The sequence below is a fragment of the Bidens hawaiensis genome, unplaced genomic scaffold (genome assembly GCF_021521415.1).
Source record: "Bidens hawaiensis isolate Kalapana, Puna unplaced genomic scaffold, B.hawaiensis_p1.1 tig00019341_1, whole genome shotgun sequence".
In the NCBI taxonomy this organism is placed as follows: Eukaryota; Viridiplantae; Streptophyta; class Magnoliopsida; order Asterales; family Asteraceae; genus Bidens; species Bidens hawaiensis.
In genome coordinates this window covers 360,211-387,325 of record NW_027492936.1, presented here as the reverse complement: position 1 = coordinate 387,325, position 27,115 = coordinate 360,211, and the positions used below count along the sequence as shown (strand labels likewise).

Sequence of the window (27,115 nt, the reverse complement as noted above, 5' to 3'; positions counted from 1 at the left end):
GGTGTCTATAAACCTTATTTTATTATAATAGTAGATATATATAGTTTAAATATTTTGATCAAATGTATAATAATCTATTAGTTAATAATTAACAAAATTATGTTCATTTGTATTTATTATTTTTGACAAATTTTCTTTTCAAGCTAAATGTTTCAAGGCTTAAATGGTAAAAACCAAAACCAAAATGAAAACCAAAACCAAACAGTTTTAAAATTCCAAAAACCTAAGTTTTGGTTTTCAGTTTGGTTTTAACCCAAACCGCACCGAATCACATCACACACACCTCTATCCATGTCCCTCTTCTCTTGTCCCACCCAGTCTACATCGTTCGGACCTAGGGCAATGTAGTTCCATTCGAGGTGCTCTAATTGGAAAAAAGTTTTTTCTTTTTTTTTAAAGAAAAACTAAAAAATGTTAAATAATAATATTGTGATTCTGTATTAATTAATTATTATATTATTATAAGTTATATTGTGGTCGGATAAGGGTGGTCGAACTTTGGCCTAAATCTGGACCGAGCCCTAATTCCAAGAAAAGCCATTATCTACTGAAAACTGGACATTGTGTTGTAATTTGTTAAGTACGAGGAACAATCATAACGACCCGCAACGTCGTACAGTCGATACTCGCATAACAGAGAAACACCATATAGGTTTGGCCCTTAAATTATGCCATCAAATATATATATTTGCACGCCAAGTGTTTGTGAAAATGCCTCAAAGAGATAACGTTCTAATATTTTCGTGCTAGTCTGAATAAGTGAGGTGAGTTTTGAATACCCATTTGATTGCAGGTGTCTGTGCAAGATATGAGTTGGTCCATTTGCAACTATCTTTTCAGTAGTTCCAATGAACTTAATAGGTGCAAGTTGCCTTATGAGGTGAGCATTTGGTGTTCATTATATCTCTTGATTTTGTTTATTATTAGCATTAGCATGTTCTTGTAAAAGGAAATGAACTAGTTCGTAAATGGTTCATGAATACAAACAGTGTTTTATTTTATTTAACTAGTCGAGAATGGTCAGTGTCAATGGTTCGGTCCGGCTACCAAGTTTCTGTTTTTCTAACATTTATATTCATATGTTAATTTTACATGTAAATTATCACATAATATTCATATGTATTTTTGTTTTATAGTTAATCATTTGCTTAAATTATAGAAGTCGTTAAAAAGCATTCAACACATTTAATGAGCAAATGTAAACAAACAAACATTAACGAACATAAAACAACATAAATGAACACATTATCGAACATTCACAAACACGATTGAGCGAGCATGGCCTCGGTTCGTGTTCGTTCATTTAGTTAATCAAATGAAATTTCTTGTTCATGTTAAACGAATGGACGTAAGTGAACTTCCCTCCGAGCCGTTGACGAACAGTTCACCAGACGTTCGGTTCATTTACAGCCGCCAGAACTGTCTTTAATACAATTTGGTGTTATATTCTATAAGGGCTGCAGTTTTCTTTTGTGATTGATGTTTACTGGTTTGTCTAAGAACTCTTAATGAGTATTTGATGTGGCAGTCTGAAGGGCAAAGGAGGAAATGTCAAGCCCTAAATAGACCAACAAACATTTCTGCTTACAATAGCTTGAAACCTCCGTCTTTTAAGTTTATGTAAGTTTATAATCGCTAAATACTTTGTTTGTTTGCCTATTCTAATAAACTTTATTGAACACATTCCTTGAATGTTTATTGGTTTGTTACATGTCAGGATAAAGTTCAAAAAAGGAAAGATCATGTCTTGAAAAGGTCAAGAAACATTTCCGCTTACTACAGCTTGAAACCTCCAAACTATAAATTTGTAAGCTCTTTTAATTATCTTCCTCTTTATGTACCGCCTAATGCTGAATCGAGTTAAAGGGAAAAACACATATGACTGGTGCGACAAGATATAAAATAACACATATGACCGTTTCAGTAAGATATAAAATAAAACTAGGAACACCATTATTGATAGTTGTACCTATATAAAGATATTGCTTTTGTCTTGTGTTTTTGTTTCCAGGATGCGCTAGAGCCGTATATGAGCCAGAGGACTCTTGAGGTGCACTGGGGGCAGCATCATCGTTGTTATGTGGAACGTTTGAACGAATATTTAGCAAAGGACAATATATTATACGGATACACATTAGATGAATTGATCAGAGTAACATATAACAATGGAAACCCTTTGCCAGAGTTTAATGTTGCCGCCCAGGTTTGAACAATTCATTAGCTACGAGTAATATATTGTCTTTGAAAGCCAGAATTAGCATTAGATTGCCAGAGTTAGTGGATGCTTTGTTCTTTTGAGTTCAATAAGATGGTTTTCTTTAATTGATTTCAATATTGTACTTTCTGCAGGTCTGGAATCATGATTTCTTCTGGGAATCAATGCAGCCTGGAGGTGGTAATTTACCGATGTTGGGTCTACTTCAACAGATTGAAAAGGATTTTGGTTCCTTTTCAAGTTTTAGAGAAGAGTTCATTGAGACCGCCCTCACACTATTTGGCTCTGGATGGGTTTGGCTCGTTTGTATGTCTCCTGTCAGTTGCTTGATTGCTTAGTTTACTACAGTAGAATTCTGGTGCATCATTTACTTATTGAATCTAGGAATATCATTTCTTTTATTAAATTTTAAACAGTTTCTAAAATCAGGGCAAAAATGTCTGTGTGTGTTCATATTATCTGAGTTTTGTGTGTTGTGTAGCTTGATCACATTTTTTATTTTTGTTTTCAGTAAAGCGGAATGAAAGACGACTTGCAATAGCTACAACGACAAATGCTGTGACCCCTCTTGTGTGGGATGATATTGTAAGCAAGTTTCTCATATTGTTACTGTTTCTTATTTTATGAATATCTTTTTTATGTTTTTTTAGTTTTAGTAACGTGTTATTTTCTTTTTTCTTTCACAGCCTCTTCTTAGTTTGGATATGTGGGAGGTATGTCTATGTCTCTCCCCCCCCCCCCCCCCCACCCCACCCCACCAGAAAGCATTACTTTTTTAAAATATCTAAAACACTCTTGCATGATGACAACAGAGATATAATGTGCATATAAAACTCAGTAACATTTAGTAACGAATTTGAACAAACGAGCATTCGTTTCAAGTTTTTAAGCAAAAGAGAAATATTGCATGTGTTTTGGGCTTTCATTTTTTGGGTGGAGTGTGTGTATTGAATTGATTATTCATTCTCATTTCCATTTATTCTGTTTTGCAGCATGCTTATTATCTGGATTACAAGGTATTATTCACTTGAAACGCCCTTCTTTCCACAGCCAATCGTTTTCTGTATATGTGGTGATATTGACAGTTTTTATCAACAAATGGATCAGTTTCTATCTCAAACTGGTCAAATAGGCTAATCCAAAAGGTTTAATAAAAAGAAAAATATCAACCTTAGTGTATCTAGTGCATAAAATCTCTGAAATCATAATTTAAAAAGTTAGATTATTATTATTATTATTATTATTATTATTATTATTATTATTAATGCACCGAGTATTGCTAAATTCCAAAATAAGGGTAAAAAGGCAATTTTGGCCCGGACCCGTTTTGAACTACTTGCCTGTTTTGCACCTCTGGTTTCCTATTTAACCGTGCCATGTTTTTATGTCTCTCTTTTTCAACAGAATGACAGAGCCCGGTATGCTAATGTCTTCATGGACCATCTTGTGTCGTGCACAGTTCTTTGTAAATCTAGGAGAACCCAAGATTCCGGTTGCTTAACTGTTATGCGTCATGCTTAGGTAGCAAGTTTTGCAGGTAGTAATGCAACTTTTATTTGGAAAAATGTATGCTTAAGCATATAACTTTTGTGGCTGTTGTAAATGCTCGGTTGCTTTCACAGTTGTACTGTATGCAGAAAACTATATGGGATGTAGGAAGAAAAATGAATCGTTATTTTTAAGTCTGTTCCAACTAGCTTTACATTATCGAAGACTGCAAAATATTTTACATTTTTACTGTAGTATCTGTCAATAACTAATGCCACACTTGCCGGGGTCTTTGGTGTGCGTGCATATGATGAACCGAGAGTCTCGCAGACAGCCTATTTCGTCATCTGTGGGTGGTGTTTTGAGGGAGTTTACGGGGTCGGATGCCCACAAATGGGCAATGATGGGACATTTAATATTTTTTGGTTCTCTGCTGTTAATGTGTACAACTAAATTGGGTGTTAGATGTGGAAAGTCTAATATAAGATCATTAATCAGGAAAAGTTTATATAGAAATTTGTTGTTGATGATGTATAAGCATGTGTGTTCTTTGAGTTTCTTGGTTACGGTTGCTCAACTTCACGTGCCTATCTTAATAGGTTTGCCTAAACTTAAAAAATCAAGAATTAGTTGTTGGTCGATATAATAATTGTTCCTGACAATTTAAGTAGTCGTTTTAATAACTCACTTTAGCTAACAAGGGCAATCCTAATCGTTATATATTTTTACTTTTATTTTAGATTTGATATTCAATCGATTACTCTCACAAGGGAGGTGCATTCCCCATTTCGCGCATGTAATCATACTCGTGAGCAAAATTAAGTGATAATGAAGGGTAACTTTATGGTAATAATCTTGTTAAAAAAATTCGAATAAGAATAACAATAGTAAGCAGTAACTTGTGGTGTCTATTATTATTCTTTCCACTAAATGTCATAATTTGAGTTATTATACTTTAGTTTGAAAAGGTGTTGTCGTTACCAAGATTCTGTTTTTTTCTTAATTATTTTATTAAAATTTTATAACTATTTTCTTTTTTTTAATATGATAATTTGATTGAAACTAGCTTTTAGGTTTAGTTTTGGCACTATAACATAGCTTACCGATACTGACTAAATTCATGTTGACTTGTCGCCGCAAGTCTGCAACACTCGTGTTTTGTTTGTTTTTTGTATTTATTTTGTTGTTATAAATATGTTATTTTGACAAAAAAAAAAATTTTGGGTTTATTTCGAATACCGTAATAAACCAACATAGTTGATACTGATGAAATTTGCGTTGACTCTCCACCGCAACAATCGTGTTTTGTTATACGGGTGTCACTAATATTATAGGTGTTTACTAATTTATTTCTTTTAAGTTCAATACTAGTACCAATACCAACCTAAGCAACATCAATATCGAGTGAGTTGTATTGGGTGTTTACAAATATTCTATTGGGTGGTGTGGCGGCAAGAGCATCAAGTCATCTCAACTACTCCCGCCCAAACAACCCCCCATCATCAATCAATTCCTTGTTGTGAGCAAGAAAACAATGGCGGAAACGGTGTCGCTAATGGATATCGACGATCCTTTACCAGCAAACAGCAACAAGGGCAAAACCACACCATGGGTCGAGAAGTTTCGCCCTCAGTCTCTCGCCGACGTAGCCGCACATCGCGACATAATCGACACCAGTATTCCTCTTTATCTTTCCAATCTCTTCAACAGATTATTATGCATAACTTGTGTGTGTTTTCATTGGGCGTTTCGTCGAACACTTGATAGGCTTAGCATAAATTGTGTTTTTTCACAGATAGGCTTAGTAGTTTTTATAACAGTTTAAGCAATATGCGTGTTTACACACTTGTCGAATAGTTGATAGGCTTACCCGCGAGAACAAAGTTTTTTCTAATGTTTTCGACAGTTTAAGCAAAAGTTGTGGGGAATTTCATCGAACAGTTGATTGGCTTACGAGCGAGAACAAAATGGCTTGTTTTGTTATTAATTTATTCAGCTGCTTAAGCAAAAAATTGTGTTTTCTCACTGGGGCGTTTTGTCGAACAGTTGATAGGCTGACGAGCGAGAACAAAATGCCTCATTTGTTGCTGTATGGACCACCGGGAACCGGAAAGACATCGACCATTCTTGCTGTGGCTAGAAAGCTTTTTGGGTCGCAGATGCAGAATATGGTTTTGGAGCTCAATGCGTCTGATGAACGTGGAATTGATGTCGTCAGACAGCAGATACAGGATTTTGCTAGCACTCAAATCTTTTCTTTTGGGTAAATCTTGCTTTCTTTTTATTGTTTTTTGATAATATTTTTATTCATTATAGAATATTACTTGCATCTAGAGGAAAGTTGTGGTTGTCACGTAAATATAGTTTTCGATAAACAATCTAAAAAAATGTTTATCTGCAGTTTGTATTTTTAGTAGTTTGATCTTTCTATATGATTGATATCGTTTAGGGTTTTAGTCAATTGGCCACTGTTTTATGTTTTTTTTTGTTAGTGCAAAGGCTTCGGTGAAGCTGGTTCTCTTGGATGAGGCTGATGCAATGACTAAGGATGCACAATTTGCTCTTCGCCGAGGTAATCTATACTATTAAAAGTAACTTAGTTGAACTTGGCTGGGCGCTTACTGTTGTAATTTTACCAATGCAGTGATTGAGAGATACACAAAAAGCACCAGGTTTGCGCTTATCTGTAATAATGTGAACAAGATTATTCCTGCACTACAATCAAGATGCACTAGATTTCGGTTTGCTCCTCTGGATGCTGCCAATGTCAAAGAGCGACTTAAATATGTTATTAATGCTGAAAAGTAAGTCTGTGAACTTCCTGTTAATTTAGTCTCAAAACACACATTATTTCTTCATACATGATTGCTGTAATCAAGTGTAGTTTATCTACTTCTAGGGTTCTAGAACAATCAATAACTAGCGTGTCTTTTAAACTGCCTTGGAATCTCATTTAGAACTTCCATTGCTTACCTGCTGTTCTGATTTGTTTGAAAAATGTTTTATGCTCTATTTTTATCATTCAATTCTTCTGGTGTGATTAATGACTTGGGATTATAAATTGTAAATCAGGCTTGATGTGACTGAAGATGGGTTGGTAGCTCTTGTACGGCTTAGCAATGGTGACATGAGGAAGGCATTGAACATTTTGCAGGTCATTTTAATTCTTGCTCCATATTTATTTCAGTTTACACTTTTTTCAATTCATAGTGTATGAAAGTTTTATTTTTCATCTTTTATTTTAGTAAATACTAGTGGGTTGTAGTTCTGTCTTTCTATGTTATTTAATATTCTGCTCGGTCATGAATACAATACTGTAAGAAGTCATATTTGGGTCATGCGTTCAAGATTTCCTGTAGGTTTTTTCATCATCTTAGAAGAAGCATAATGCAAGTTAATCACCTTTCTGTGTTCCAATACGATGACTGAGATTTGGATATGCTCTGGGAACTGAGATCGATAACAAACAGATCAATCCGTGAATTCATAAATTATATTCAAACTTAAAAATAATGCACACACAGACATGCAATTGCCTTAATAGGAGGCACCCTCTAATCTTAATTTATACACAAAAAAGATTTGGTCAGTGTAAAGGTTGAGTAAATCTTAGATATTCCCGGAACAAGTTATGTGTATTTAAAAGTACTCTAGCGCCTTATGTAACAGAAAACCTATATAAACAAAGGCATACATTGTTCAATATAATCTTGTTTTGTAGTAAACTTTATTGAGTCCATTGAGGTGTTACTACTCTTTTACATCTTATTTTAGTTTCAGCTTAATTTAATGTTAATTTACAGTAAAAAGTATGCTAATAGCTTAAGTGTGTTTATATAATGCAGTCAACACATATGGCTTCTAAGCATATAAATGAAGAAGCTGTCTATCTCTGCACTGGAAATCCATTGCCTAAAGATATTGAGCAGATATCTTACTGGCTACTGAATGAGCCATTTTCAGAGAGCTTTAAAAGTATCCAATTTATGCTAATATTATGATCAGCGTTCAATGTTCATCTTACCTTCTGTATTTACTTTCTTCTTTGGTTTTAACTTTTTGTAGAAATATCTGATATGAATGCGACAAAAGGATTGGCTTTAGTGGACATTGTAAGAGAAGTAACTATGTAAGTCTACTATTCCTGCCTATTAAGCTTCTACTTATTTTCCAGCTCACTTTGCGAGAATATTCTCTTTTTCAGGTTTGTTTTTAGAATCAAGATGCCTTCAGATGTTCGAGTCCAGCTCATCAATGACTTGGCTGATATCGAGTATGTACTTTTTTATCAAATGGGTCGAATTATAAAAAATAGCTAAAAGGACAACATGTCAATCATGTTGAAAGTTGTTCTAAAGACAATTTTGATTCATACAACCTTCTAAATCATCTTATTCAAAGATTTAGGTTATTATTGTAACTATAGTTAATGCGTTATTATTGTACATTCATTTTTGTCATTTTTATTTGTTTTTGCAGGTATAGGTTGAGTTTTGGGTGCAACGACAAATTGCAGCTGGGCTCGGTGATTTCTACTTTTACACGAGCCAGAGTTGCAATTGTTGCTTCTGCAAAGTAGAAAAGATGTTTTGACTGATAATTAGCATCTTCAAATTTTAAATAGTATGATGGTTATTGTGTAGTCGTACTGAAACTCGCATTATCTATTCAAGTATGTCTGTCTTCTGCATTTAATTTGTAGGGATTTAAATGTTTTTAGCGTGACCATCGTTTGTGCTTCCTTGCATTGTAACTTTGTGTTTTCATGGATTGTAACTAGTTTTTGGCAAGTTTGATGTTTCATCATGGATTGTAACTAGTGCTTTCATGGATATTATGTGATGCAGGCTTTTTGTACCCACAATTTAGATCACAATGTTGATGCATACATTACTATTTTCATTTTTCTTTTGAACGACAAGGATCTCACGTGTAAACTCATCATGTTTGGGGCCATGTTCAAAGTCGAATACTCAACCACCGTAAACCCTCACTCTCTGTCGGGTTCAAACCCGAGATTAAAGGCCTGATTTGTCCCTTCACCCACCCATTCATCGAGCTAGTCTGAGTGGGAATTGAACCTGCGTCTTCACTAAAGATGGCATGCCTTTTAAGTCTTACCACTTAATATGAATTAATTAATATACTTTAAAAAGTAGTTATAATTTATCAAGCCTTTTCACATTTACTGTAGTTAAAAATTAAAATGACCATCAGATGACCTATAAAAACATCTGGTTATTGATTAAATGTGGAAATATATATTAAATAAAACTTTAGCAATCATACATTTTTTTTTAATTTGTGTTTTATTTTAACAATTATTTTAAGATGTAACTTGCTTTACTTTCAAGTTTTTGCCTTTATTTCGTAACTCAATCCTACATCTATAACACAATCACATTTCTAAGAGTGGGCGGAAGATCCTACTTGGGTCCACCTACCCCCTACCCCACTCCTCATAGGTTCCCGTTTGGGTACGCTTTGAAGGTTCATCATGGTTTGAATGAAATGTGATGTTTTTTTTTAATATATTTTTCACAAATTTAATTTAAATGTATACAATTTTTTTAATTATATTATTTGAATATTTTTTTATTTCCAATGCTATGCTAGAGGGCAGAGGCCATGAAAAAGATATACGCCCTACTTGTTCTCGTCAAATGATAAAACAAGCATTAACTCACAAAAGTAAAAAAAAATGTGGTGACGGAAAAAAAGATTATAGTTTTAATCAAAAATTAATATAAAATCTTTAAAAACTTAATTTCAATCTTGAAGTTGAATAAATACAATAATAATAGCATGTAGAGATGTAGCAGAGTTTCTTTTAAAGAAGATAAAGATACTCACATCTTACAAAAAAAAAATAGATAAATGCTATAAAATATCTGAAAACAAAATATTTGAAGAAGACACATAGAACTTAGTCTTGGAAACGCTTTAGAAAAATAGTTCGCATGCACTAAAGAAAATAAGTGTGAGAACGTAGTTGTCTTTGTGTAATTCGTTTGGTCCTTGTTCTTTAGTAAAATATGATGAAATAAAATTTTACAAATATTCTTTATCTACACATCCAAAAAAGTTTTTTAAACACTTTACAAGTATGAAGAGCGTTACAAAAGCTAGCCTTTCTTTTTATAATAAAACTAAAACAAATTATATATTAATTTACATTTTAATTTTTATAAAAATGAATAAAAAAAAAAGAGTTAGATTTTTAACATTACTTAAATTGAATTTCAACATTTTGTGAGAGAAAGCTAGTAATGGAGGTTATGGTGTTGAAGTATCCCACGAATCCTCGAAAGCGAGTTTGAACAGAAATCAATCAATGAATCAAAATATTATATATATATGTATGCCATGGAAGCTGACGGAAGGTTCGATTGCTTGCGTGATATTGTCAGTCGTATATGCCAGCCAAGTCTCACTTGATACAGACCACAAGCGCATGAAAAAAAAGGGAAAGTTGACGTTACCAGATGATAGCTGACAACGCATCTTCATTTCTATGTAGGGGCCTCTAACTCTTATTCATTCCTACCGATTTTATTTTACTAGGGTTTATCACATGTATTTGCTGTTCAATTAACCAAGCCCTAGGGTATGCTATTCTTCCTACTGCTTATTATTATTATTATTATTATTATTATTATTTGATTCCTCGCTTTTGCATCTTCTATAACCTAATACTTTGATTATCACTCTTATACACAGCACTAACTGCTTCCAAACCCTAAACTGATCACTTTTGGTTCTGGTTGAAACCAGTTTTTGGCTGGTTTTGTTTAGGTTAAGCCGGTGTTGAACCGGTTTTAATAGAGAAGATTACAAACTGGTCCCAAACCTACTGTCGGTTCCAAGCCCGGGGCTCGTTTTGACTTTTGAGAACTCGAACTCAAGCTCAGCTTGTTTCGTGCTCTTTTTCTAAAGCTCGAGCTTGGATTGTGAGTCGTTTTTTCAAGCTCCGGCTCGGCTTGTATATTGTTAATTAATATATATGCTGTTAATTATTTTCTCATGTTTTGACAAAAGCCTTTAACGAACCTAAGCATTGTTCGAGCTCATGTAGTACTTAAACAAGCCAAAGCTTGACTTAAGCTTGGGTTGGCAGTGTGAAATAAATAAATAAATAAAAGTCCAAAAGAGGTCAAACTTTAATACACAAGGCTCGTTAAGGCTAGACGATCTTAAATGAGTTTCCTATACAAGGCTCAAGTTCAGGCTCAATAACTAAACAGGCTTTGCTGAGGCTTGGGCTCAGCTCGTGCCCGAAAAAGCTCAACTCGTTTCGAGTTTTATATCGATCCGATATCGAGTAGCTTGCGAGTGGCTCTCGGCTTGTTTTCACCCCTATACTGTGTTGTTGATGTAGAAACTATTGTTTTTTTCATTAATCTGTGTTTACAAATTATGAAAATTTGTTTTGTTTGAATTTGATATTTGACATCATGTAAGTAACGTGATAAAGTCTAGAACCCTAGATTATGATGAGTGACTTGAATTCACCAATGTTGTAGTTGGACTTGTACCATTTATTGCTGTATTAATATCTTATATTTTAAAGTTCATGTGATTTATCCACTTGCAGGGGTCATCTTTTCACAAGTACCATCAATGTTTAGTAAATCACCATAAAGCTTCTTCAAAGTGATCATATTTAAGTGATGTTGAAATAAAAGTAGCATGATTGTGTTCAAGGCTGTTTTGAACTAGTTTCTGGATATCTTTTTTTGGCAAACTACCTGTGAATTTTAAACGTTCGGATAGATTCTGCAAGAAATTGATGATGGCAGATGAAGCAGCCAAAGACTCGATATGGACTCGAGAGCAAGATAGGGCTTTTGAGGATGCTCTGGTTGCATATTATAAGGGGGATTCTGAGGATTGTTGGGAGAAAATTGCCACTGAAGTTGCAGGAAAATCAGTGGAAGAAGTTAAACATCATTATGAGCTGTTAGTTGATGATTTGGACCGTATTGAGTCAGGTATTGTACCTTTACCTAGTTACAGTACATCTTCTGATGACTCAGCAAGCCATGGAGGTGATGATGGAGCCAGTAAAAAAGGTGGGAATTTAGGGCACAATAATAATGAATCTGTTCATGGAGGTAAGTCTTCAAAAGCAGATCAAGAACGGCGTAAAGGTGTTGCTTGGTCAGAAGATGAACACAGGTTATTTAATCACTTATAAGTTATAGCTTATAAAACTCTGTTTCGTGTCATGGATTATTGTCGTTTATTAATTCTTTAAATAATCAAAACAGGTTATTCCTTCTTGGTTTGGAAAAATATGGTAAAGGTGACTGGCGAAGTATATCTAGAAACTTTGTTGTGACAAGAACACCGACTCAAGTTGCAAGTCACGCACAGAAGTATTTCATTCGTTTGAATTCAATGAATCGAGATAGAAGGCGATCAAGCATTCATGATATAACAAGTGTCAACAATGGTGACACATCAGCGCCTCAAGCTGCAATCACGGGTCAAACAAGCACTTCTCCTGCAGGTAATTCAGGCAACCCCAATCTTCAAGTCAGCTTCTTTGGAGGAACAACAGTAGGGCAACCAGTAGGACTACCACTAGGTTCAGCAGTAGGTACACCTGTAAATCTTCCACCACCAGCACACATTGCATATGGTATCAGAGCACCAGGCCAAGTGGTCCCAGGTGCCCCGATGAACATGGGTCCCACAACATCCCGTAGGTGAACTTGCAAGGTTAGGAAGGCAACACGGGCATACTGTTTTTTTGAATATTTTTCTTGGTCATGATTTAAATCAGGGATATTAATAATAATAACTTGTTATATATTGTGGTCGTGGAGAATAGAATCTAATTACAACATTCTTGTTGTTTTTCTTTTCAAATATCATAAATATAAAGTTTTAGTTTCGTGTAGCCAATCTTTTTCGAAACTTGGTTGTATTATTAGAGATGTAGGCTTCAGGGTGTTTTTGCATAAGTGTTTGTGTTAATTAGAAACATGCATTTACTGAATATATGTATGATGCTCTAAATTAGAGCGCCTGTAACTTAAATTTCTGCAGGATAACCTCTAGAGGATGATGCAAAGTCTTGCTGCTATGATAATTGTGACCGACTACATTGTTCTACAACCGCGTTTGTGCACATTGAAGCTGGAATCCTGTGAACCCGCGCGTTCAGATACACACTGGTGTATGATTCTGTAACAGTTAAGTGCATGTACCATGACTGAGATTGATAATTGTTCTCACTTGTACAAAGCATTATGCTGACATCATATGTTTATTTACATAAATTAGGGCCTAATTAAGTCTATTTAGGTCCAGAATGTTGTTTCTCCTTGCATCCAAGATCTTATTTTTCTTGCAATCTATGGCCTGCAATAGATAATGTGTCAAACATATCTCCTTTGGTTGGATAGGAGGTTGTAGCCATGAGCCATTGGCATGCATGGGTGTTTGTTAACTCTTGTTTTTAATGTTTGGAACCAATAATGTGTATCTTTGCTTAGACCATCTCTAATGCCGGCCGCATTCTTTGAAAATCATGAAAGTGATCATCTATTATAAATTTATAATACGCATATGTTAAATAATTTCACCCATATAATTGAATTTTTCATTGTGTATCTAGTTTGACTCGTTTAAATCCTAAATATTTTTTATTTTGTATGCAAATAATAACATTTTGTTGTGTGTGACAATGTGATTAGATGTGCAAGGTAGCGTTACTTATGATTAAATAAGTGATTTGCATCCTATATTGATGTATAAATATATATCACCATGCTCTATTCTGAATATAATCTAATTAAACGCGGACAGTGATGTCATCGGCCGCTTAAAAATGCTAGTTATCTTCTGCAAACAATCAAATATCTTTTCTTTGTTCTTTGTTGAGGGTGGGCGTTCAAGAGCCGAATGGAGTTGATTCAGGTCAAGGTTAGCTTGAACTCGGCCCGCTTACAACCGAGCGAAGCCTTTCAAGCCTGTTTACAACCGAACAGATTTTGAGCGAACTGATTTAGAGCGTTTGTAAATGAGTTTCAAGCTATTTGAACAATCCTAAGTTTAGTATGTTAATTACTTGGAATCTCGGCTCTACCAATTGATTCTTTATGAAAATACATTCTACAACATGATAAAAGAAAACTATAACTTTTAATAACAAATAAAAATCTATACAAATAAGTCACCTATAAATAAGGAATAAACCAGAATATAAAACAATAAATTTCTAGCTTAACTTAAACAAGCCACATCAAGCTGAGTTAGAGCCGGCTCGAACTTTACAAACCGAGCCAAGCTGGCTTACTACAAATGAGTCATTTCGAGCAAGCTATTTCATGCGAACTTCGAACTACCTCAATAGAACTAGTTGAGGAGTGAGTATACAATATAAGGATAACTTGTGTAAAATTAAACGGCACATAAAAATAGTATGATGTATGTTCGATCATATGATATATTGATAACATATTTCTTATGTTTCAATTAACTTGCTGAGTATAAATCATTTCTATATTATCTATATTTCCGAACATACCAGTTGGGGACAAGACATTGCACAAGATGGGCGCTTCGCTTTATAATCACTCAAACTTACAAAAGAGAACACTGTTAGTCTTGCCATATGGAGAACGTAGTTTTTTTCCCCATGTTCAGCCTTCGATTTGAGAATAAGTATTTTGTGTTTGTGGATGAACGAAATCAATTGAAGTATAAGTGAAGGGTAGTTGAGGAGTATTAAGTGTCTCAATTATACACTTTCAAGCAATTACAACCTGGCCCCTATGACATTCGTCATTTTTAAAAACCCGAACCATTTTAAAATTTTGATACTTTTTGGATTATTAATAAAATCTCTACATTTATTGAGTATTGATTGTGTTATTTAATTGTTTATAATTATTGGTATTCTTCAAGACGTGTCAACCGCCTTCTTCTCATCCTCTCTAAATTCCCGCCATTTGACTCGTTTTCCAAGTATTGGATGAACCTAGACTATTTTATTATTGATAATTAACTTTCTAATTCACCAAATTGGGTCAAAGCTCATTAATTTGATGAATAATGTTGCTTAAGACTAGCCTTATGACTAGCTTATGCAATTAATCACTTCAACCTTGTTATTAACGATTTGAAGCCTATATAAAGCCTCTCAAACTTCTACAAATCATTCACCACAACACTTTACACTTTTAATTGTGTTATTGTTTTTCAAATGGTGCAAAAAATCCAAGTTTCAAATTCTTCTTTCTTCGTTGATATTACATCCTCGGGTAATTATTGTCTTATTTATGTACAACATATCATGTGATCATCATCATGTTGTCACTCTAAATTAACAACCGTGGTTGTGTTTTCACTATCACTCGTCGGCACGTTAATGTTCGGTTAAAAATAAGTTTTAAGTTAAAAGTAACTTTTGCAAAACTAATAAACAAGACTAAGAATTTCCAACATGTCACGCCATCTTATCATTTCAAGCATGTTAGATATAAACCCGAATCAAACCGAGTTCATGTCCAACCAAAAACATGAACCACTTGTTAAACTTATTTTATTAAATAATATTTGGCTTGGAAACGAACCGAAATCATTAAAATTAACTAATAATTATTATAACCTTTATTTTTATTTATTTTTTTTCTAAAACTAAAATAAAATTGATTAAAAGTCAAATAACTAACCTATTTCATTTAACTTATAAAAATAGAACAAAAATATATTTTTAACAAACTTTTTGTTTAAGAATTATAAACCGAACATGTCGGCCATCTATTTCTTATCTTTCCTCAACCTTATTTTGATCATAGTTATATATTTATCTAGGGTCACTTATTAAACCGAACCTTGTCGGTTCACTCGCTTAAAGACATCTTCGCTTATTTACTCATTCTTGCTTATTTAACGTGTGAATTTTTCATAACCCCTTTTTAACGCTTTTAATATTTTGGGGTGTAGCATGCCACAAGTTTTTATTTCATTAGTTATGCGCTTGTTTACAAACCGATTCACATTTATCGTACATGTTAATATTATTCTTGCATATTGTTTATGATTATACGTGAATTATGTGCAACGTGTTTAATGTTTTTATGGTGGAAGTTACACAAACGCAAACGCATACACATAGTAGGAGGGTCCGACGGGATGTACCTGCGCCGTCTAACGTTATGACTTCGGTTGTTTACGTAAGGTGGTTCTCATTTCCCCGACTTCTACGGCTTCGACTAAATAACGGGAGGACAACACTATTTGATTTCAATTACAATATGTTTGAATATTTATTGCATGTTGATCGTTGAATCACGCATTTTATATATATTTATATACGCAAAAACTTATGAAAACTCACCTGTTGTTGACAAAATATATTGTTTTAAACGTGCTGCAGGTTGATACGATGAAGTGCCAGGACAAGAAAACTAGTTATACCTTAGGATTATTTCAATGAATAATATTTGTTTCATTTAGATGTAATGTTGATTGTCTCATTATCAAACTATTTGTGTACTTGCGATATTATGGAATAAAATAAATATATTGTCACTATTGGAATAAATAGTGTTACGAGCTTATAAGTAATCTGTACATTGCATCCAGGCGTATTCCGCTTAAAGCCGGGGTGTTACAGCCCCCGCCCAAACATATATTACTTTACCTTTCTGAGTTCATTTTACTTCGGCTCTTGTTGTGTTCGAATCATCATGATATCCTTCTTAGCCCACATTTTCTAAAGACCCGCTTGCTAGGCCGTGCCAATATATGATTTGTAACGTTAATTCCATAACTTGTTATGAATAACAATTGTCACTTAAATTGAATTACTACCTACTAGACATTGTAACATTTCTAACACGTATATATCATTTATGTTAACATAAGTCTTTGCTTTCTTTTTAAATGACCAACGAATAAAGCTCGGCTACCCGGGGTAACTCAATGGCAAAAGACGACCTCATAGGCTCGCGTATGCAAGTTGGGTAGCCAAGCCCACCATCTTTTGTTCTAGGGAAAACTCGCCGCCGCACACTGTGGTAAAACCAGTTGGAATTGGATTCGAACTTGAGACCATGTTATCTTCTACTTAAATATTCATTTTTCCTTCAATGCAAGTTAAACTAAAACTCATTTAACATGTATAAAAGCCTAAGTGTTTCAAGATTTTCTAATAAATGGTACAATATCATATTTAACAGAAATTCAGGATACTAAATATTGTTATATTATATTCCGCTGTCAAGTTTAGAAAACATATAAAAAAAAGGTAAAGAATGATAAAGTACGTGTATATAAAAGGATCCTATATAATAATAATAATAATAATAATAATAATAATAATAATAATAATAATAATAATCAAAGTTGTTTTGAAGACGAATGGCATAAACTTTGCAGGTTTCATGGCCGGAGTTCTTCCTTTCTCTCTCAGGCAAGTTATCTTCGTATTTTCATTCAATTTCCGATCATTCATTCCTATTCGTTTTCATACATACATTCATAAGATTGTAATTTTAGCCTATTTAGGTAGGGTTAAGGGTTTCAGTTGGATTCAAAACCTACATTACATTGCCGATGATTTAATTTTAGAAAACTTTTTCAAATTCAAATGTGTCGGTTAAAGCGTAATGGAATCACGTTCGTCATGACTCATTTACAGCTTTCCTTTTCTTCTTCCTACCTTTTTGGACTTTAAACTTTGCTTCACGTGTCGCACATTAACTATTTCAATTTTCTTTTAGCTTTATAGTTATTAGGATTAGGAATAAATTAACCGTTGGCTAAAGTTCTAACGCTCGTTTGTAAACGAGTTGAGCCCGAGCTAATTCAGCGATACGTGTAAACAATATAAAAGTTTTAAAATAAATGAGCTGGCTCGAGTTTTTTATGAGTTGGCATTGAGCTTTTCACGAGCAGACCTCAAGTCCAACATTTCAGCTTATTAAAATTAACGAACCAGGGACTCGCCTTGGCTTGGCTTGGCTGGGCTTGTAACCTTTTAATAAACATAGTCGGTGTATATTATTGGTAGGGATGAGCAGTTCGGCCAATAAATAAACACATTGTATAAATTCTACGTACACCCTTCATGCTTGAAGAAAATGCACCTTTGACCCAAGTATTTTCATTCTTTCCTAAAAGCATTCTTGTGATAGCCTTTGTGAAGTTTCTATGTGGATTTTGAGTTTTTGACCTTGAATATAAGTATTACAAAGCAGTTGCTGTGTTGGTTTTGACTTTTGAGTTTTGACTAAAATTGTGTTACTAAATAAACATGCATATATGATTGAGGGGTGTAAACTATAACTCTCTAGAAGCTCTTCCGTCCATCACCTGCCCATACCCTGTCCACCTCATTTATGGTATCTTCTTGTGAGATTCTTTTATGCTATCAATCAAGGTCAACAATCTTTGTGGCTGTAAATTGACCTTATATCATCAGAATAAAAAAACCATACTTGTTCCCCTTTTTGTTAGAATATTATACCGTCTTCAAATTCTTTACCACTTGGGTTGATCAAAACTTTGAATCTTTATTAAAAAAATATATATATTCTTTGTAGGTAGGAAGAAGCTTGGCTGACAGTTTATATATATAACAAGACTTCACGTGGGCTGTCAATACACACGTTTATTGGCAGCCCAATATACAGGTAACAAGTTAGTTATGTTAAGCAAGCAGTCAACATTTGAACAAACACGTTTTTGTTTTTCTTTGCGCGTTTTTCAACTTCTTATATTTCAGTTGGTGGGATCTTTATATCTTATGTGTATATATTTGCAATTCTTTATATGTGTGCCAGAGATTGTTCATCCCAATTCCAAGATGATGGGTTCGTTATCGGGTATTTTTCAAAGACCGGTTGTTGCAGCCTCTGCGGTTGCATTAGCTTCTGTTTCGGCTGATCTTCGTGACAAAATCTGGCCATCGACACCGTTGGATACGACGTGTCTTTCGTTTCAACAAACAAGTGATTGTACACTAGATATGATTAACGAAACGAAATGGGCCCGGGTTTCTGATATTAGTGTCTGCAAGTCTTTTGCCACAAAAACCGCCATACCCGTTCCTAAATTCAGGTTTCCACTGATCCATGCAGGCAATAATTGTCTTCCAAACAACATGGAGCGTTTTCGTTTTCTTGACGTGTATCAGTCAGCTGAGCTGGCAAAAGCTCGCAGACCGGTTGATTATTCTCCTAGTGTGTGTACCTCAGGGTCTGCAGATGTTGCGTACAGATGGCTTTTACCACAGGCTAATGCCATTGATCTGTCAGGAAACTCTAAAACAGTAGTGGTTTTGCTCGGGTGGTTAGGTGCTAAACAGAAGCATCTTAAGAAGTATGCTGATTGGTATACCTCGAAAGGGTTTCATGTGATTACTTTTACATTTCCAATGTCTGAGGTTTTAAGTTATCAAGTTGGAGGGAAAGCCGAACAACATGTAGATTTGCTTGTTAACCATCTTGCTGATTGTTTGGAAGAAGAGTATGGAAATAGTTTGGTTTTTCACACGTTTAGCAATACCGGATGGCTAATGTAAGCCCCCCTTGCATCTAGTATTATTATTGTTTTTATATATTTTCTGTTTTGTTAATTCTTGGTTCTATCTCAGATACGGGGCGATGTTGGAGAAGTTTCAGAGTCAAGATCATACTCTAATGGAGAGAATTAAAGGATGTATTGTGGATTCTGCACCCGTTGCAACACCAGACCCACAGGTAATCTCATCAACTATTTTAGGGAAAAGTATTTTTTCTTTTTTAGGGTTTCAAAACTAATACTATGTTGAGAATCGCGAGAAACAGCGAACCACTTAATGGGCTTGTTCAAAGCATAGTGCATAAATGATGAGAAGTATGGGAGAAAGAAGCATAGGTGGTTACATAACCGTCTTATGCATCATATTCAATGCAATATGTACAAATGCATTATGTGGTTCTCAACAACATGTTATTGGTTCTAAATGAATGCTTTTCTACATTTACATTCTTATTGAAGTTTAGCAAACATTTTTTTGACCGAATTTTAAATTGGGAGTTTAAATGTGAACCGTATTGTAGGTTTGGGCTTCGGGATTCTCGGCTGCATTTTTAAAGAAAAACAGTATTGCAGCAAAAGGAAACAGAAATACAGGCGACATTGTTGCTAAACCGTCAATGAGTGAAGCAGCTTTGCTAGTGATTTTGGAGAAGTTCTTTGACGTGGTTTTAAATCTACCCGCTGTCAACCGGTAAGTTGACTTAATTTTTTAATCGATTGAATCTCTACATATTAAAGGGTATATTTGGAACTAATATAAAATGACAATGGTTTGTTTTGCAGGAGGCTATCTAATGTACTATTACAACTAAAATCAGGACAACCGAGTTGCCCACAGTTATACATATACAGCAGTGCAGATAAAGTCATACCTGCAGGATCAGTCGAGTCTTTCATAGAGGTACAGCAGAGAATGGGGCATGAGGTTAGGTCGTGCAACTTTAAGTCAACCCCGCATGTTGACCATTTTAGGCATGAACCCGAGCTGTACACGACACAGCTCTCACAGTTTCTCAAGGACTGCGCGCTTGATTCTTGCAGACACAATTGAATAACAATGACCGTTCGATGGTTTGACAACAAGCTTGATTCTTTAAATTCTTTACTGATCATCTGACTATTATTTTTGGGGAGGGGGTGAATATACATGAGAATAATAAATGTCATGTTTTTGACTCTTGCTCTCAAGTCATATTGTTTCTGTAATTTGGTTGTTACTCAAAGCATATAAATTAATAAATTATGAGTCCAATCTTTTATTTTGTTGGACATTGAAAGTTAACATGATAAACTGCTTTCGGATAAATTGCCATGCGTCTTGTAAATTGCCATAAGTTCAACGAAAATGATGTTAAAGATACAATTATGAGTAATCAACATATGCAATTGAGAAACCTACGCAGTTGTTTGATTGATCAGAACTTGTAACAATGATGCATTGGTGCCTTAACGATTTAATAACATTTTTTTAATGCATTTGTCTGTTGTTATTCACAAGGGGGTTGCGGCATAACTTGTTTCACGCTTACTTGTCTCTCTATTGCAATTGAATCCTTTTAAACTTTAACATTTAATCTGTTCATCAATGATATATCATGGTATGGTAAGGATACTTCCAATAAAATTTTCAGCTTCAAATATGTTTCTATTATTAAGTTAAAGAATACATTAACTTAAAGAAATGATTTTAAATACCATCATGTGCCTTTGGCACAAAAATTAATACTTTATTATGCTTATATCATTACATAGATAATTATATATGTTTATTGTAAATCCTTATTGTAACCTCCCCAAAGGATTCTTCAAAGGAATATTTTAATGAAGTTATTCTTGTACCAAAATGATCCTTTATGCTCAACGCTATGCATTTATCTTGGCTTTTACGTAAAGGCACAATCTAAAATTGCTTTTTTAATGATAAAATAAAAAAAAAATAATCACCCATTTGATGAGTTGTCAATTGTGACACACTAATTTAGGAGTTAATTATGGAGCTTGTTTTACGCCAGTATTATGATTTTGATTTCAAACTTTTATTATTTACATCTTTAATTTAATAATTTGATCAAACGAACACCAGTCAGATATGTAAGGGGATGTCCGTTAATTTTTTGTTGTTAAATGCCTAAAGGTATCAAAATATCTTCTAACATATAAAAAAAGTTTTTAGAAGACATAAGAAATGTAAATAAAAAAAAGATCGACATCACTTTAATCTCTCTCTTTCTTTATTGTGGATCTTATATCGTATGTATCTCTCTTTCAAGCTACGGTTGAACACCGTTGATTAGGAACACCCCCAATCTTTAATCTATACTTAATAAATAACTATCTAGTGCCATGTGTCCAAATTATTTAGCTCAACCTATTTTTTCACGCTTATCTTATTTCACCTCAAGTCATTCGTAATGTATAATTTTACAACTTGCAAATTAAAAAGAAAAAATCCGTTATTTAGAATTCTTTTATTCTACCCGTGCATACATGGATTTCTAACCCAGTTATATACATACACTAATATTTAAATTATTTGTATTGTTATTTGGTTTCTAAAAATCTGTCTAGGGAAGTCAATGATGACAACTAAATCTGAACCTGATGAGAATACTAAAAAGCAACACATTTTGGACGACTATAGGGTTGGGTAATCATGTATGAGACCAAGTATGCGATTAATTCTGGATTTTTTCCTAGTTTTGAGATGGATATCGATTTGGTGATATACCCGTTTGTTTGACCCAACTACCCAATAACAATACGCTTTACCAAATTATATACCTGATATAATTTTCTCTTTTTTTATTATTTATTTTAACTGCGTGTGGTATATAATATAACCGATTATATTCCTAGATCCAAATTATATACCTGATATAATTTTCTCTTTTTTTATTATTTATTTTAACTGCGTGTGGTATATAATATAACCGATTATATTCCTAGATCCTGCCATTTGTCCATCCCAATATTTACCCTACCAATTTCTGGTATGATACGAAACAAACTCTTTAAATCAAGCACATAGTTAAAATTACCCAAACCCGTTTCAAACATGACACAAACCCAATCCCTTTCCTAGAGAAAGGTGCTAATTTTAATTTTAGAGAAAAAATCAGTGTTTTAAAAACTGGTTCGTACCGGCCGGTTATACCGGATTCGGAATAGACAATCGGTATTTAAAGTCTGGTATTTTTAGGTGGTTTGCTAGAGCATCGAACCACGGGTTTTCTTAAAAATAGGGGTTTTTAAAACATTGGAAAAAATTATCTAAACTCAAGAAATCTTTAAGCATGTTTGGGATTTAGTTTGAAAAATATTTATTGGCTTTTTTAAAAAATCATTTTAAAAAGCCAGAATTTGAGCTTAAAACTACTTTCTAAATCTTTATTAATCTCAACAAAGCCTTACCTACAATTTAACCTAATCTTAGAGCATGTTTGGAATTGAGTTTGAAAAATGCTTATTGGTGTTTTTAAAAAGTCAATAAATAAAAATGTGTTTAGCAATCACAAAATTTTTTCTTATTTTAGCTTTTTGAAGGGTTAAAAAGCAGTTTTTCAGAAAACTCAAATCCTGATTTTTCAAAATGGCTTTTTAAAAAAACCAATAAGCAAATAAGCCATACTTTTCAAACTCAATCCCAAACATTAAAAAAAAAAAAAGCAAGCATGTGGTATGAGCATTGATCCATCGTTATCAAAGCTCGATCCAATAACATAACTCAACTCCCACACCATAATGTCACACCACTTCCAATAATAAACCAAATTAAAATTAGGGTTTCCAATTCATCATCCCCAAATGACAACACCTGCAGGGTGCATCAACGAACGATTGAGGGATGACGAGCTCCGAGCGGTCTTGGCTAAGCTCGACACCGATAAAGACAAGGAGGCATTCGGTCTCGTCTGCAAGCGATGGCTCTACCTCCAGAGCACCGAGCGGAAGAAGCTCTCTGCTCGTGCCGGTCCACACATGCTCCGTAAGATGGCTGCACGCTTCACTCGCTTGAAGGATCTCGATCTTTCGCAATCCGCTTCTCGTTCCTTTTACCCTGGTGTCACCGATTCCGATCTCTCCGTTATTGCTTCCGGCTTCACCGGGCTGTGTGTGCTCAAACTGCAGAATTGCAAAGGTCTTTTAATTGATGTTAGTTATATGATTCAATTGGATATGTGTGAAATGCTGATTAGTGTTGATTTGGGCTATGTTGCGTTTAGAATCGATGCCTTGTAATTGTATTGCTGTAGTGATTGTCTGAACTCGTATCTTTTGGTGCCCCGCAGATTGCAGGGAATGTAATTGGGACTTTAATTCTTTCGGTTTTGATTTGTGCTACTTTACATTCCGATTCAATACCTTGTAATTGTTGCAGATTAGTTTCTCCCCAAATTTGTGCTAGTTACTTTGTATATCATGCCTTAAATCCTCGTATAATTTACTGTGCGATATACTTGGCCTACTGTGTGAATTAGGGAAATTATACAAGTGTCTTGTTAGGTTTATAATTGTTACTATTATCTGCAAATAATTACAAGGGCTGTTGTTTATGTTATGTATGATGCGATCATGGGGGACTATTGGTTCTTATGGTGACTACTGCCTTGGTAGATCCTAACTTCTGGTGTTTTTCTGAGAAAACCGAAGGGAAGATTTTCTCGTTTGTGTGTTTGTTATTTTCCTTCCAGTATTTTTAATATATCAATTCTGAATTCTAGAAAAAGGTTAAATCACTATTTTGTTAAGATTTTTTTTTTCTTTTTTTGGAAAATGTAGCTTTGTTTTTTTTGTTGAAAAGCAATGTTACATTCTCAATAATGTGTAATAAGGTCTTCTAATTAATTAGTTGAACTGATGCAGAAATTTGTTACGTGTTAGATGCAGTTATTAATGATACATACCATATATCCTTTGATCAGTCAAAGTATTTCCTACTTAGGATTGCTGGAACAAATATTATTAATCATCAAGCTTGGAACATCGTATTACTTAATAACACTCATGTTTTGTTAGGTATTACTGATGCTGGAATGGTAGCCATTGGATCTGGTCTTTCATTTCTACAGTCATTAGATGTTTCCTACTGCAGGAAGCTAACTGACAAGGGGCTGTCAGCTGTTACAGACGGCTGCCATGACCTAAAAAGCTTGCATCTTGCTGGTTGCCGCTTTGTTACCAACAAGCTTCTAGAATCTCTCTCTAAAAACTGTCATAATTTAGAAGTATTAGGTTTACAAGGCTGCACCAACATCACAGACACTGGACTCACTGCTTTAGTTAACGGATGTAAACGCATAAAGCATCTAGATGTAAATAAATGCACTAATGTTGGAGATCTTGGAGTTTCAACTGCTGCAGAAGCTTGCTCAACTTCTTTAAAAACATTAAAGCTGCTCGATTGTTATAAACTTGGTGATAAATCAATATTAGCAGTGGCTGACTTCTGTAAAAATCTTGAAACCCTAATTATTGGAGGATGCCGTGATTTATCTAGTAAATCGATAAAATCACTGGCTGTGTCTATTCATTCCCTTAGGATTCTAAGAATGGATTGGTGTTTAAATGTTTCAGATGCTTCATTAAATCGCATACTGTCACAATGCACTTGTTTAGAGGTTCTTGATGTTGGTTGTTGTGAAGAGGTGACAGATGCTGCATTTGAGGGATTAAGGGAGGAGAGTGAAGGGTCTGGTTTGCGTTTGAAGGTTTTGAAAATCAGTAACTGTCAAAAGATAACCGTGTTGGGAATAAGCATGGTGTTGAAGGCGTGCAGGTCATTGGAATACCTTGATGTGAGGTCATGCCCTAATGTTACAAAAGCCGATTGTGAGGAAGCTGGATTGAGGTTTCCTGAATCTTGTAAGGTGAATTATACTGGGAGTTTAGTGGAGCCTGATATCTTGATTTGAATACAAATCCATTGTGGTTTTCTTAACATTATTTGGGTATTTGTCTGTCTGTTTAGTTTGTTTGATGACTGTTTTTGTGGATTTTATTGTGTGCATATTATGAGTATTTATAACTGTTGATTAAATCTCTCTGTTCTACGGTGGTTTATTTATTTTATTTCGGTTCTTGATTCAGATTCAAGATCAGACCTACACCAGGTGTGTTATCTCTTTAAGTTCTAAAGTTGTCTTGTTTTTGCATGATTACTTGGATGGTTCAGAGGTGATGAGCCATGACCAACCACTGTAACAACCAGGGTAACAGGTGAAAATTAGGCTATAATGAGCAATTTTGAATACGGATTAAAATGAGCCGGGCCGGGTGAAGTTATTCTAGGCTTATAATTTGAGGTATTAAAGTTAAAATATGGCCCAAATCAAGTCATCAACCTTCTGGGTGTTGCAGCTAGGTGTGTAAAACAGCTTAGTCGTCTGTGATCGAGTTGAAGGTATAAACCAAGTCGAGTTTGAGCCCGAGACTTGCTCATTAAAGGTTTAAATCGAGTTGTAGTCTGAGATTGAGCTTCACTTAAGAAGCTCGAGTATACTTCACTTATCAAGCTTGAATATGCATGACGTCGAGCTTGAAAAGTGACTCATGAATTGAGCTCGAGCTTTTGTAAGCTCTTGTAAGTTAAATTTGCCAAGCTCGATTTTAGACGGGCTGGGCTCAGTTCATTTAAGAGACCATCAACTTGGCCGAAAAAGGTAAGCAACGCCATCAAGAAGGTAAAACAGTGGCCAAGAAAAGTGTAGACAACCAGTAAGCATGACATGTGGATGATTCATCCAACTAGAACTTGTCAGAGAAGTCTCAACCATCAACTACCAACTACCAGCAGCAATAACAATGACATGTAAATGACTCATCCAACTTAAAGTTGTCAATTTATGCAATCTGTAATGATATGTCACCATTGAATACACATCAGTCTTCAACAATTTAAACATGCTATAACTACTATTTTCCAACTTAAAGATGCTTTTTTTTTTGAAAGATAAATTTCTTTTCTTGCTAGTAATGGGACTTGAACCCAAGACCTTGGTGTTAAGAGACTTTGTCTCTACCATTAGACCACCACCCCAATTAAAGGTGCTTTTTAATTTGCATTTCATCTTTTATATAAATAAATAAATGCTTTCAACAATTTTACAAATCAATATATTTTGTTAATTTTAAAATGTTCTACAAACCAAACGGCCTCTATGTGGACACGTTCCAAAAATTCCATTTATATATGATGTTGTGCATATGGAAAAACTCGCGGAGTCACGGGTTGTTATTAAGGGAATAAGTAATTTACTAGTTGTAATTGCTTCTAACATGTTTTTGAAATGAAATACTTCTTTTGGGATATGAAAATTTACTTAGATTTCCTTTTTATTGGATGTCATGAAAGATGAAATAGAACATCTAGAAACTATAATATATCAAAAACCATGAACAAAGAACTATTTGTTAGGAACCTACCTTCCAACCTGAAGAGGTAGGTCCCAGCAGAGCCCAGTTGGACCCGCAAGACTCACCTTGAAGAGGGACGTCTGCGCAAGGACCAACTGGTCCCGCAGGACCCACCATGCTCAGAGATGAAGACCTTACGCGCAGTACACCAGCTGTTCCCGCAGGAAAAGCCTCCCAATGGTGAAGTACCCCGCCTGTTCCCGCAGCTGCGGATACAAGCCATCAGGGAAGGCTACCCGCACTAATAGCAAGGCTACACGCCCAAGGCGCTAACTCAATAATTCAGTGTCACCTGAAGGAATGAGCAAGGCGGGAATACTCCCGCCCAAATGAGCCAGTCCGTACGCTTCTGGAAGGTCTTTTGTACTATACATGCCAAGGTATGGACAAAATAGACAAGATCTGACCAGAGCAGCCCATGAACCAATCACAGGGTGACAGCTCATCGACAACAGTACG

General features: G+C 34.7%; 4 protein-coding genes and 1 pseudogene across 7 annotated transcripts; all 5 read left to right on the top strand.

Moving 5' to 3' along the window:
* The first annotated feature begins 573 nt into the window (after nucleotides 1–573).
* Nucleotides 574–3,857, top strand: LOC143558159 (superoxide dismutase [Fe] 3, chloroplastic-like; annotated as a pseudogene). Its single transcript, XR_013139688.1, has 10 exons — nucleotides 574–652; nucleotides 794–880; nucleotides 1,529–1,624; nucleotides 1,718–1,807; nucleotides 2,012–2,203; nucleotides 2,350–2,521; nucleotides 2,727–2,800; nucleotides 2,902–2,928; nucleotides 3,208–3,231; nucleotides 3,620–3,857. The product of XR_013139688.1 is annotated as a superoxide dismutase [Fe] 3, chloroplastic-like (transcript).
* A 1,382-nt stretch (nucleotides 3,858–5,239) lies between these two features.
* On the top strand, nucleotides 5,240–8,553 carry LOC143558158 (replication factor C subunit 3-like). Its single transcript, XM_077047055.1, has 9 exons — nucleotides 5,240–5,379; nucleotides 5,750–5,966; nucleotides 6,196–6,275; nucleotides 6,348–6,507; nucleotides 6,776–6,857; nucleotides 7,549–7,678; nucleotides 7,769–7,832; nucleotides 7,908–7,976; nucleotides 8,183–8,553. The coding sequence occupies exons 1-9, from the start codon at nucleotides 5,259–5,261 to the stop codon at nucleotides 8,280–8,282; spliced, it is 1,023 nt and encodes a 340-aa protein (XP_076903170.1). The 5' UTR covers nucleotides 5,240–5,258; the 3' UTR covers nucleotides 8,283–8,553.
* Nucleotides 8,554–11,453: 2,900 nt separating this feature from the next.
* On the top strand, nucleotides 11,454–12,956 carry LOC143558157 (transcription factor SRM1-like). 3 transcript variants are annotated; one of them, XM_077047054.1, is made up of 3 exons: nucleotides 11,454–11,881; nucleotides 11,974–12,215; nucleotides 12,758–12,956. In XM_077047054.1, the coding sequence occupies exons 1-3, from the start codon at nucleotides 11,493–11,495 to the stop codon at nucleotides 12,760–12,762; spliced, it is 636 nt and encodes a 211-aa protein (XP_076903169.1). In that variant the 5' UTR covers nucleotides 11,454–11,492; the 3' UTR covers nucleotides 12,763–12,956. The 3 variants fall into 3 exon arrangements, with proteins under 3 accessions (XP_076903169.1, XP_076903168.1, XP_076903167.1); XM_077047053.1 differs by having other exon boundaries at nucleotides 11,974–12,427; XM_077047052.1 differs by lacking the exon at nucleotides 12,758–12,956 and having other exon boundaries at nucleotides 11,974–12,563.
* A 5,082-nt stretch (nucleotides 12,957–18,038) lies between these two features.
* On the top strand, nucleotides 18,039–20,499 carry LOC143558156 (uncharacterized). Its single transcript, XM_077047051.1, has 4 exons — nucleotides 18,039–19,240; nucleotides 19,317–19,422; nucleotides 19,765–19,934; nucleotides 20,027–20,499. Exons 1-4 carry the CDS (start codon nucleotides 18,369–18,371, stop codon nucleotides 20,292–20,294), a joined length of 1,416 nt encoding a protein of 471 aa, XP_076903166.1. The 5' UTR covers nucleotides 18,039–18,368; the 3' UTR covers nucleotides 20,295–20,499.
* A 2,548-nt stretch (nucleotides 20,500–23,047) lies between these two features.
* Nucleotides 23,048–25,199, top strand: LOC143558172 (uncharacterized). Its single transcript, XM_077047065.1, has 2 exons — nucleotides 23,048–23,381; nucleotides 24,260–25,199. Exons 1-2 carry the CDS (start codon nucleotides 23,048–23,050, stop codon nucleotides 25,153–25,155), a joined length of 1,230 nt encoding a protein of 409 aa, XP_076903180.1. The 3' UTR covers nucleotides 25,156–25,199.
* The last annotated feature ends 1,916 nt before the right edge of the window (nucleotides 25,200–27,115 follow it).